The sequence below is a fragment of the Bombina bombina genome, chromosome 1, assembly GCF_027579735.1.
Source record: "Bombina bombina isolate aBomBom1 chromosome 1, aBomBom1.pri, whole genome shotgun sequence".
Classification (NCBI taxonomy): domain Eukaryota; kingdom Metazoa; phylum Chordata; class Amphibia; order Anura; family Bombinatoridae; genus Bombina; species Bombina bombina.
In genome coordinates, this window is record NC_069499.1 from 771,324,862 (window position 1) to 771,338,053 (window position 13,192).

The 13,192-nt window shown below is 34.5% G+C and overlaps 1 protein-coding gene across 1 annotated transcript in view; it reads right to left on the reverse strand.

The window, feature by feature from the left end:
- Window positions 1-2,267: 2,267 nt before the first annotated feature.
- The window catches only part of LOC128645968 (transmembrane protein 182-like), a 42,226-nt gene continuing 31,301 nt past the window's right edge, over window positions 2,268-13,192 (reverse strand). The window contains exons 3-5 of the mRNA XM_053699339.1: window positions 10,577-10,675; window positions 7,220-7,357; window positions 2,268-3,226 (exon numbers count right to left, since the gene is read on the reverse strand). Of these exons, the coding sequence (XP_053555314.1) occupies window positions 2,997-3,226; window positions 7,220-7,357; window positions 10,577-10,675 (467 nt within the window). The 3' untranslated portion in view covers window positions 2,268-2,996. The remainder of the gene's footprint in view (window positions 3,227-7,219; window positions 7,358-10,576; window positions 10,676-13,192) is intronic.

Below are 13,192 nucleotides of genomic sequence, written 5' to 3' on the forward strand. Positions count from 1 at the left end.
CAATCGATGCAGATAGCAGCTATCTGTATTGATTGGGCTTCTATGATGTTTGTTTTATGGACTGTTGTGTAAGCAGTTTTTAAATTGGCGAAATAAAAGTGATGTTTTACAACAAGTGAGTGCTCCCCTTGCAATTTTTCATTTGAATGTAGACTTGACCATTAGGAGTGAGCACTCGTTTCTACCCTTAATGCAACCGTGATCCACCACCCCACTGAATTGGCCGCTGAGTGATGATGTCATTACCCGGTGCGGAAGTCCGAGTAATCTGAAGAACGAATATGAAGTTGTCTGTTATTGCTGAAGGAAGCGCTCCCAGATACATTCAAGGGGATTACACAATCGTAGGGGACCGGGTTGTCCGGTTAGCCACACATCCAGCACCGGGTGTTAAACAGAAATTGCCGCAGCTTGTGGGTAAGTGTGTTAACTTAACTTTTGGTTAATTTAGCTTTTGATACTTTATCTGTGGGCACATGATAGGCTGACTTGTTTAGCCATTATACACACAGTGTTTGTTGGTTTAATGTGCATTTAAGGGACTCCCTTTTTGAGAACTTTGTTGCATTATGAGTAGTGTAGGTGGGAAGATATTTTCTTTAAAAATTAAATTTCTTCAAAATGGCACCAAACATTAAGGGTGCGGCCTATATGCGGCACAATACGGTATATATATATATATATATATATATATATATATATATATATATAAAACAACCTAATAAAAGAAATAATTTTTCATCTTTGAGCAAGGCTGCTTTGGTGCTGTCACACTTGATGCATTGACTGTACAATTTCGAGGTTTGCTGATACTCAATGGTGATGGGCACACATTCCATAAAAATACCTATGGGTATATATTTATACACAGGTATATATATACATATTTAATATTAAAAATATTTTTTTTTTAGGTATAGGAATGTAAAATATGCATAACGCACTTTGCGTTTTGTGATTTAGGTCAAATGCAGTGTCAGGTTAGCGCACATGAAGAATTGCTAACCTCAATGCGTGTTATTAAAATAATAAATGTAAAAAATGTAAAAAAACATTGATTACAATAATTATAAATGATTATACACACTGTAAATAAATATATTTGCTTGGATTATTTAGAATTTTTTACAGTATGTATAATTTGTAATAGTTTTTATTAATATTTTATATTTAATATTTCAATAACACGTATTGAAGTTAGCAATGCTTCATGTATGCTAACCAGACACTGCGTTAGATCTTAATCACAAAATGCAAAGCGTGTTACGCATATTTTACATTCCTATGTTCTTCACATAGATAATGATAATGTAAATAGATATCTATACCTAAATATCTATAGGAATAGATATACAGGTATAGGTATATACAGATATATATATATATATATATATATATATATATATTTACAATACAAATTACATTATCCTGTATTTGAAGAACATTGGAATGGGAAATATTCATAACTGCTGTTGGGTTAGTGTGCGAGCGATAGGGGTTAGCTTTTCTTATTCTGCGCTCTCCATTGTCTTCTATTGAGAGAATACATTAAAGTGGTTGCGATATTTGGTCAGCGCATGTCATGTTTTGCTAAAGTGCAAACTTTTTACTTTCAACTTTTAATACACACAACCTGACGCACGCAAAAAGCTTACTCTAAGTTTACGCTTGAGTGAAAGCACTAAATAGCATGCCACTTGTAATCAGACCCTATGAATTACTTTTGTTAAATTGATAGTGAATCTAGATCACTTATCCATAATTTCACATGTGATCATTCTTATGATGGAATGTGAAAATATTCATAACTGCTGTTGGGTTAGTGCGCGAGCGATAGGTGTTAGGTTTTACTATTCTGTGCTCTCCATTGTCTTCTATAGAGATAATACATTAAAGCAGTTCCAATATTTAGTCAGCGCATGTCGGGTTTTGCTAAAGTGCAAACTTTTTACTTTCAACTTTTAATACACACACAACCTGACGCACGCAAAAAGCTTACGCTAAGTTTACGCTTGAGCGAAAGCACTAAATAGCCCGACACTTAAATCTGACCCTAAGAATTACTTTTGTTAAATTGATAGTGAATCTAGGTCACTAAACCATAATTCCACATGTGATCATTCATGATTTGCTGAATATTATTTCAGTAAAACTTTTTTCCCTTATTTTGACTCAAATCACTAAACAAATAGTTTATGCCTAACAAACAGAAATCAAATCGTCTTTGTGAAGTCATTTTTTAAACAAGCTTTGATAAACACTGCTGATTAAAAAATAGATGTATTTATTCATTTTGTCTGATAAGAATACACTTGCACCATTATACAATGCTCTCCTTCATACAAACTATTTATAGTCCTTTTTATGTGAAACCATAAATCATATTTCATATTTTACTGTATACACTTTCCTGTATCAATTAAACAGGCATTTCTTTACAAATCAGTTGCAAGCAGTCTGCCCATGTTGACATAAAGTACAATATAAGCTCTTGCTTTCTCCTGTGGATGAAAATCTGCTCTATAGCATGACATTACCATAGCATTGTGGTGCTAATGAAGTTCAGTCAGACTAAATTCCATCATATCTTTCTTTTCTTTTTTACAGGGTCTCTTACTAATGTGAAAAATGGCAAGGCATACTTCAAACCTATAATATCAGTCATTTTGTTATATTTTCTTGGCATTTTATACAGTACAACAAATGTTTTGACAGGTATGACAAACAGAATCTCTAGCAATATGTATAATACACAATCAGTGAAAAAAGGACTGGAGTTGCTCTGCGTCTGCAGCTCAGAGTGAATGATATTTATTACAGTTTGATATGATGAAAGTTACTTGCAGGATTTACTTTGTATTGTCTGTCACTAACTCTTAATCAGCTTCTCACAGCTGGTTGTTTATGAATATAGGCATAAAACATCTCTTCCCCCGAAATGCTTTGTGCCCGGCTGAACATCAAGAAATCTTCTTTAAAGCTTTGTCATGTGCTGCTTATTTCTCTGCTAAGAGTATGCTGCGGCCAATGCAGAGGAATAGAAGACCAGAGAGCAAGACTAAGGGTGTCCCAGCTGCTGCAAACATGAATGACCATCCATAGTAGACATAGAGGTGAGTATCAGGCAAACATTTGTGACTCCTTTCTAAGAGAATGTATTTCTGAAGATCTGCTGCAAATTCCTTCCACAATACAAAAAGGACAATGAGCAGGGCAAGCAGTCCTCCTGAAATGAGCAGATAAGAATAAGTATTATACTGTGTGGACACCAAGTCAAGAAACATTAATTCCTCAAACAATCTTACTTATGTCTTTTTTAAAAAATATATATTTTTCCTATTTTGAAACTATAAATGACATATATGAGTTTGAATGAATGTAAACTTGGCTAACCATAGTTTGTCACCTGCTAATTGGCTAGTTTTTATGTCATTGCTCCACAGGATAGTTTTCATCAGAAAATGTTAGTAGCCATCAGAATAATTAGCTGCTGATACTATGGTTATTTTCAATACCAAAAAAAAAATCAATTGAGGGATAGAAATATGTAGAAAGTATTTGTTCAAGCAGCTTAATTATTGTGCACAACAAAGAGAAAAAGAGCCTTACTCTAGTTTAGATAATTAATACAGAAGTATAGAATTGGAAACATTCCTAACATTCAAATCAAAATAACTTTATTAAGAAATAATTATAAACAAAAACAGTCAAAATTGCGTACACTTGCACACACACACACTCACAAGTTAAAAGTAGCTTAAACCTAGGGTGATGCGTATGGTTAGTCTCCACTGATCAAAGATCTGAGTCAGATTTTAGCTAATGCCCAGTGGTGAAACAGCTAATGCTAACTAATTCCCAAAATACATAGGTAAAGAAGTGCGTAGCAAAACCACTATATTAAAGCTTAGCTAATAAAAAGTTCCTTCTATAGCCAGAACTTGATTACTTTTAATCTGACTATTAGAGTATAGAAAATGACCATAACAGCGGAGGAGACTGGATATAATTATTGCATCCTTGAAAGCATTTAAAAAAAGAGAGGAATGTGCCCACAGTGAAAGTGCCTCTAACCACGTTTCACAAACGCTTCCTCAGAGGGGCATGCGCCGGCCGGTTCTGGAGCGGGTTATAGTGATAAGCGCTCCTCCTCCTTGCTCATATTGGATCCTACTGAAACACAATTGCGTTGCTAATAGGTCAAATTTCTTTGTCAATCAATCACAGAAGCTAATCCAGGTCCTTGTATGAGCAAGTCTAATCGGGTGTGACCATTCGTCTCCCATTGAACGCGATTGGACACGCGTAGTTACAGCTGTCATATTCATTCTTAGATCAAGGAAGTGTCATTCTACATGCTCTGTTTCAGTATGCGGTATAAGTCATAGAGTGACTTGAAAATAGTATTCGTGAAGAGTTAGTATATACCTGATAACGCCATTGTGTTTGTAGCTATCATATTGATCCTATATGACGAAAGAATCATTCTACTAATATGGTTTTAATGTGCAGTGTTAACTGTATAGTGACTTAAAGGGCAGTATTTTTTTGGAATCTTTATATGATGTATTTATATATATATATATATATATATATATATATATATATATTGTATATATATAGTGTGTATATATATATATATATATACAGAGATTCTATGATGGGAGATACTTTGCATCGTTAAGTGTTTATATCCAGATCTTATATTCGCATAGTATTAATGGCATACTTATATTATACAGAAGGCCGAAACGATCGCCTGGGGTTGTCATGTTCCTTGTTCAAAGGAGAATTGCCTGGAATTTCGGGGCTGGACTGACCTTACTTGGCAGGATCAGACTGATATACTTCAGGAAAGTTTTCTTTTGTAAAAAGCACAACTGGGCTAAAAGAGGCTGCTCCTAGGTGGTAACTCGCCATAGAACAAGCTACTGAGCTGTTGTTCGTTCCTGGTAGAGCGCTTCTCTCTTTGTATGCATCCTTATATTATACCATATTTGTTGGACTCATGATTCATCATATATGCGTGTGCATTTTACACATTCTCATCCCCGTCATTGAAAGGGCGAGTAACAAGTCAGATGTAATAGTATACATAGATGGAATACACTAATATAAAAGCCTCTGCATCAGTTCATATGTAACTATCATATTGATTCTCTCTGATGGAAGACTCATTCTACTTATTTGATTTTAATGTACGGTGTAAAAGGTCGAGTATCAAGTCAAATATATTGTATTAATATTCACGAATAGAGTGTACTCATATAAAGACATCTGCATTGTTTCATATTAGAAATTGAACCTAAAAGACTTCATTGTACTAGTACCTTGAGCTGATTGGTGGAAAATATATATAATACTCTAAATAATATTGATAGTTATATAACACTATTTACTTTTGCTATATATTTATAGGGTCATATGATTTAATCAAAATAGTGCACTGTGTCAAAGAATATGTATAAACATCCTTCTGTTGGATCTGATAATTAGATGTGAAATCAATTTTATGTGAGTTCCTGATTTTTTTTTTATACAAAACAAGTAAAAAAATATAATTGAAAGATATAAAAGAAAGAAATAAACAATATGTGCTCATACTTGTGAATTTAGGTCAAAAGTAGAAAAAGTACATTTAATTCTCAATTCTTTGATTGAAAATACATCTAGATGGTGCATGAATGATGTGCTGATAATGCATTCTCTAAAAATATAAGAAAAGTGACAATAAATATACAACAAAAGATCAAAGTTGAACTTGGTATTATTCAGGAGAAAGTTATTATAGGTATGTATAATAGTTATTTCATTCATTTAAAGGGACACTGAACCCACATTTTTCTTGTGTGATTTAGATAGAGCATGCAATTTTAAGCAACTTTCTAATGTTTTCCTATTATCAATTTTTCTACATTCTCTTGCTATCTTTATTTGAAAAAGAAGGCATCTAAGCTTTTTTTGGTTTAGTACTCTGGACAGCAGTTTTTTATTGGTGGATGAATTTATCCACCAATCAGCAAGGACAACCCAAGTTGTTCACCAAAAATGGACCGGCATCGAAACTTACATTCTTGCATTTCAAATAAAGATACCAAAAGAATGAAGAAAATTTGATAATAGGAGTAAATTAGAAAGTTGATTAAAATGTCATGCTCTATCTGAATCTATGTGAAAGAAAAAATGTGGGTTCAGTGTCCCTTTAAGGCTTTAGGTTGCAAGCTGTCATCCATCTGTATTCTGTTTTAAGTATTATTATCGGCTATTTGTAGAGCACCAACAGATTCTGCAGAGCTATAAGTAGAGATTTTTCTAGATCTCCACCCCTTATTCCTAAAGAGATTTTTTTGTACAACTATTAATTGTAATTCCTTTGGTTGACTTTGATGAAACGACAAAAAGTGTCCTGCCACACTGGTTATTTTGTATCCCTTTTCTTATCTTTATCTGGCTAACTATGGCTATTTTCAAATAAAGAGAGAGAAAATATTAAGGGATATTAAAATCAAAACTAAACTTTCATGAATTACAAAGAGCGTGCGATTTTAAATAACTTTTCAAATTACTTCTGCTGCCAAATCTACTTTGTTCTATTGCTGTCATATAAATATTGACTGTAATACCCCTTTAAAATAATTTGTGGGGACCGACCCAGTTGGTCCCATGGTTGAGCCGGCCCTGTGTGGGATCATAGTCAAAATAATTTCATGTGGCATTCACTAACCTGATTTGAAAAATCTGTCAGTCAACAATATGCATTACATTTTCTGGCAAATTTCAAAATGAATCCAATTTTCTCTCCCCTGTATCATGTGACAGCCATCACAAAATGCGTATAAATATATACTGTAAATTCTGGCACATGCTCAGTAGAAGAGAATTTATTTTTTTAAATCTCATGCTTTATCTGAGTCATGAAACTTTAATTTTGACTTTAGTTTCCCTTTAAACTAAGTTTTCTTCCAAACTTGCCTCCCTCCAAAAATCTTATCCATTGACCTAGTTTGCTTAGGACATATATGCCCCTGCTCCTGACTATATATCATTACTCATACCTGTAGTAAAGGTAAATATACATTACAGCTGCTATAATCTAAAAACAAATAACCAAGAATACAAAAAAAATCCTTTCCTGAAGAGTTTTTTTTTAGATTCCTCTTGCCTATCCATACTAACACAATGCAGACGTTTATCTTATTCCCAACCTTTGGCTCCTTACCTGCAGTCAGAAGGAATCCTCCTCCCACTTTATAGAGACGAGCCGCTCCACAGGGAACAGCACACACCAGCAGCATTCCTCCCACAATACTGGCAGCAACTGCTAGCACAATAAACGCCGTCCAGAAGCCTCTGTACACTGGCAATTAAAGTAAATCTTGTATTAGTTAACTGTTAAAAAATGAATGAATGCCCCACAATACAGGGCAATGAGGGATACACAGTGAAAGTAAGATCTAATTACATATAAACCTGGTGGGACAGTAACACCTTGTAATTACAATACATTTCTGTTGTCTTGCTATAGAATACTATATCAGCTAAGTCTAAACATTTTTAAAGCAAATTAACATCTGCTTCAAACTCCACTCACCATTTACCTTATTTGGAGGAACCAAGCCGGGTTTGACTCTGCAGCTGACAGGGCTAGGCACTGTTATTATGTTAGGAGAGACTATTTTGTTTTGCAGATGTTATCTTCTAAATCCAATTTTGGAAATATATATTGCAGATATAGGGGCCGATTTACTAATGTGCGGGCGGACATGATCCACTGTAGCAGATCATGTCCACCGCACATCAATAAATGCCGACAGCATACACTGTCAGCATTTATCATTGCCCAAGCATTTCTAGTGAAATTCTTGTGCAATGCTGCCCCCTGCACATTCGCAGCCAATTGGTCGTTAGCAGGGGATGTCAATCAATCCAATCGTATCCAATCTGGCTGATTGCTGTCCCCCACCTCAGAAGGTCGGAAGCTGTATCCACTGCTTCATAAATCGACCCCATAGCCTTAAAGTGATTGTAAAAAAGCAGCTCTGGAGGCCCATGGCACTGCTCATTTTTTCAATGAGGTGACATTTCCGCCTCTTAGCCAATGGCCATGTGTGCTTACAGCATAATGCCGATTAGCCCGCATGGTTATTGGCCGTCAGAGTCAGAGCTGCTTAGCTTAGCAGTGAAGTCACAGTGAAATAAAGGCACCTTTTCTGCAGCTTTTTAAACTGATGAATAAAGGTGGCTTTTATGTTTAAAGATGGTAAATCCTAGTGTTTTTGAAAAGCTAGGATTTAACATCACTTTAAGATGAATGCATTGTGCATTTCCAGTTTTGAGAATTAGAAAATCCACAATTTACAGTGCTGAAGTATATTATTATTAAAAAAGGTTATTTTTTCTCTATGCATTATATTAAAATCTGAAGGTGTTTACTGTCCCTTGAACAACTAATAGTAACAATTGAAATCCTTACGGCTAGATTTAGAGTTTTGTCGGTAAAGACCAGCGTAGCTAACGCTGCTTTTTTTCCAGCGCACCCTTAAGACAACGCTGGTATTTAGAGTTGTCTGAGTGGCTGTGTTAGGCTCAGAAATTGGAGCGTTGAACATAATTTAGCTTCCTTTCAACTCTCAATACCAGCGTTGCCTATGGTAGCGGTAAACAGGAAAAACATGCTTGTGCACGATATCCCCATAGGATACAATGGGGCTGAGCTGGCTGGAAAAAACCTAACACCTGCAAAAAAACAGCGTTCAGCTCCTAGCACAGCCCCATTGTTTCCTATGGGGAAACACTCTCTAAGTCTGCACCTAACACCCTAACATAAACCCCGAGTCTAAACACCCCTAACCTTACACTTATTAACCCCTACTCTGCCGCCCCCGCTATCGCTGACACCTGCATTATATTATTAACCCCTAATCTGCCGCACCGGACACCACTGCAACCTACATTATCCCTATGAACCCCTAATCCGCTGCCCCTAACATCACCGACACCTATTTTTATTACCCCCTAATCTGCCCCCCCCAACGTTGCCGCCACCTACCTACACTTATTAACCCCTAATCTGCCGACCGGACCTCGCCGCCACTATAATAAATGTATTAACCCCTAAACCGCCGCACTCTCGCCTTGCAAGTACTATAATAAAGTTTATTAACCCCTAATCTGCCCTCCCTAACATCGCCGCCACCTACCTACAATTATTAACCCCTAATCTCCCGCCCGCAACATTGCCGCTACTATAATAAAGTTATTAACTCCTAAATCTAACTCTAACCCTAACATCCCCCTAAGTTAAATATAATTTTAATTAAACAAAATAATATTCCTATAATTAAATAAATCATTCCTATTTAAAACTAAATACTTACCTATAAAATAAACCCTAAGATAGCTACAATATAACTAATAGTTACATTGTAGCTATTTTAGGATTTATATTTATTTTACAGGCAACTTTGTATTTATTTTAACTAGGTACAATAGCTATTAAATAGTTAATAACTATTTAATAGCTACCTAGTTAAAATAACTACAAAATGACCTGTAAAATAAATCCTAACCTAAGTTACAAATACACCTAACACTACACTATCATTAAATGAATTAAATAAATTAACTACAGCATTGTAAACATATGCCCTAAGGTTAAGGCATGGTATGAAATCTGTGGCATGAAAATAATCTATCTATCATCTATCTATCTATCTGCCTGTCTCTCTATCTATCTATTTATCTATCTATAGTTTGGTATAGAGGCATATTGTGTACACATTTGATGTCTTGGGGTAGAGCAAAGTGGGGAGAGCTTTGGAAAATGTGGGTGTAGCCAATAGTCAAGTAACCTGCTTATTTGATTGACCCACAGATAAGTGATCCTGCAAAATTCTTTCAAATGTAGGTGGTCAACTATGACACATGGAAAGATTTTTTTTTAGCAGTGTAATTTAGAATATAGTTCTAAGAAACGTAAATCACATTTTATAATAGTCTTCTAATAAGCAACTAAAATACCTGATTAATATATATGTCAGAACGAAAGTGAACTAATATGTCTACATTTCTATAGCTCATAAGTGAACTGCTGTTGATGATGATTATTAGTATTATTAGCAATAATAATAACACTAATAATAATACTTTATTTATTAGTAACACAATAACACTGTGATTACAAAAAATAAAGAAAAGATAGAAATCAATAAATTGAGACCAAAAAAAACAGAAAATAAAGTCTTTGCAAAAACAAATATTTGTGGACAGGTATTTAAAAACAATGTAAAATATTTACTTTTTTTGTATTTTGATATTCTAGTCCAATTAAAAAAATAGATGTAGTATCAGAACATAATGTCAAGTTGGTGTATTTAACACCACACATATGTATGCACCAAAGTAATGCATCTAATCTAGGGGTTATTTCTAATCCTTTAGAAAAACTTTAACTGATAAATCAACTGATTTACTTACAAAAACCTCCTTAGACTCCATTCAATACGTATAATTCAACACTATAGCCTGAAAAATGTACCCAAGAATATTTAAAGTATGAAAGATGAATATTGCATACCTGCTGTTGCATCATATGAAGGATGAGGAACTGGCCCCGGAGCAATTGGCATTGGGAAAAGGTAACCATGGATGCAGTGCTTGGGATGTGCTTGGCTGGCTGAAGGGGGAGAAAATACTCATGTAATCAGAATATAATAATGTTTGGGATTAAACTATGCAATATTTGAAATAGAAAAATTTGAATTGATGTATTTGTAATAGTATTTCTAATGCTCTCTTTAAATGTAATATTCAAAATATAAAAATTTGAGTCAATATATTTGTATCTAATTTACTAAATTGCCTACCACATGAACTATTGAACTTCTGAATAGTATTTGTTAAATCGAATGTTACATACGAAATTTCAAATGTGGATATTCAAACTAATTCTGAACATTTGAAAACTAAACTAACATTGTAAAGCTGAAAATAACATTAGATTACCAAATTTTAATAGATTTTCATTCTTATCAAAATTTGATTGGCCACAGCAGTGTTTCCCAACTGCAGTCCTCAAGTACCCCCAACAGGCCTGGTTTTCATGATAGCTGAACCAGTGCACAGGTGACGTAATCAGCTGATCAGTAACCAACCTGCTCTCATCCATCAGCTTATTATTTCACCGGTGCTCTAGTTCATCTATAATGAAAACCAGGACTGTTGTGGGTACTTGAGGACCGAGGTTGGGAAACACTGGTCCACAGGACTGTTTGTTCTACCAAGCAAATTGAACTTTCACCCCACTTGCCCATACCTAATCTATAGCAGATAAGCAAACCTGTTTCCAGCTCTAAATATCTACCAATTCAGGACTAGACTATGAGTGGAGCACTAAATATCGCTAAATATCCACTGAGTAATACCAGGGCACACTAATTTGCACTGTTATTATGGGTAAAGCGCAATGCGAACACATTAACACATAAATATATATGTATATATTCATATACATTTATATATTAACTGGGAGCACACAGTTCCCATAGACCGCAATGTAAAGGCGCATTTCAGAGCCGCTTTTTTGCTAACACCCCACACCCACCAACTTTAACCCCAAAAACTGCCTAGTGCAGTTATTATTTATTACAAAAACAAATGCTATATTTTTTTAAATAAAAAAACTATAATGCCCTCTATTTTTAGGGCATTTAGGGCACTTTTAGAAAATTAACAAGAGATCCACTTGTAATCTGTTCCTCAATGTTTTACAGGTACACAATAAAAAAAATATTTATTTAATCTAAAATCGTGTATTTTAAAATATATTTCAGTAATAATAATAAATTATGTATTATTATTATTATTAATAATAATTATTATTATTTATAAAGAGCCAAATACATCACTCAGGGGTACATTATGTTCATTGAGGTATATGCATATATACATTACAGTACATACATTAACAAACTTGAACAAATGGAAAGGAGTGCCCTGCCACTGAGCACAATCAGAGGTAGATACACTTTTATACTTTTACATTTAAAGGGATACTTAACACTTTGTAGATATAAGACATTTTCATTTTTTCTTGCTATAGAATAACATTCAGCCAAGTCTAAACATTTTTCAAAACAAATTAGCATCTTGATTGCCAAAATGCTTTTGAAAACTCCACCCACCACCTGTCTGATTTGGAGGAGCCAATCCAAGGCTAGGCACAGTCATTATGTTAGTATAAATTGAATTGTTTTGCATTTGCTATCTGCTTGAGCCAATTAGGGAAATCTGTGTAGCAGGGTTAGCCTTAAGACGTCTGCAGTGTGCTTTTTTGTTTTTTACTTTTAAGGATTAGAAAAGCCACAATTGTCAGTGATAAAGTATATGAAAAGGGGTAAAAATTAACAATGAATGAATACTGCTGATTTACTATGCCTTATTCAGCATTTTATATTAAATCTCAAGGTATTTCCTGTCCCTTTAAATAGATTTTACCTTTTAATGTAAAAATATTTTAACATATATAATTTATGTGAACAATGCCCATTTAACTGCAATATATAATATCACACCTATTCAAAAAGAACATGTACAGTTGAAATGTGCCACCTGCAGGTTTTGCTGTTTTGCACTGTAAACTTTGAGCAAGATTTCTCGTAAAGCGAATGCCCCAATTGGTCTTAGGCTCACTCATTTGAGTCTGCAACTGATATTTATGAACCAGTGGTTTAAACCGCTGCTTCATAAACTCTCTCACCAATCGGGAGTTGGAGGATGAAAATCCCTCATGGTTGCATTAGGGTAGGGGGGGGTGGCATTGCACAAGCGTTCACTCGTGAAATGTTAAATATGGGGAACAAATGCTCTCCACAAGCTGCAATGAAATGTGTATAGGTTCAAAACGTGAATCCTCTCCACTCGCAAATTGATAAATCTTGTCCTTTATGTTATAACTGATAAGACAAAAATGTGTGTAGCAGAATTAAGTAATCAGTCATTAGTGAAGTCGGTACAAATGAATATTCATTACAGGACTTTTATAATAATTAGTCAGTAATTAGAGGGGCCAATATACCATTTATTGGTTAAAAAAAAGAATTCAAATATACATTTTAATTATAATAAGTCAAAATATAACTGGACTTTGGTCATTAGTGGCAAAATATAACTCATCCACTGCTCAATTAGGGGG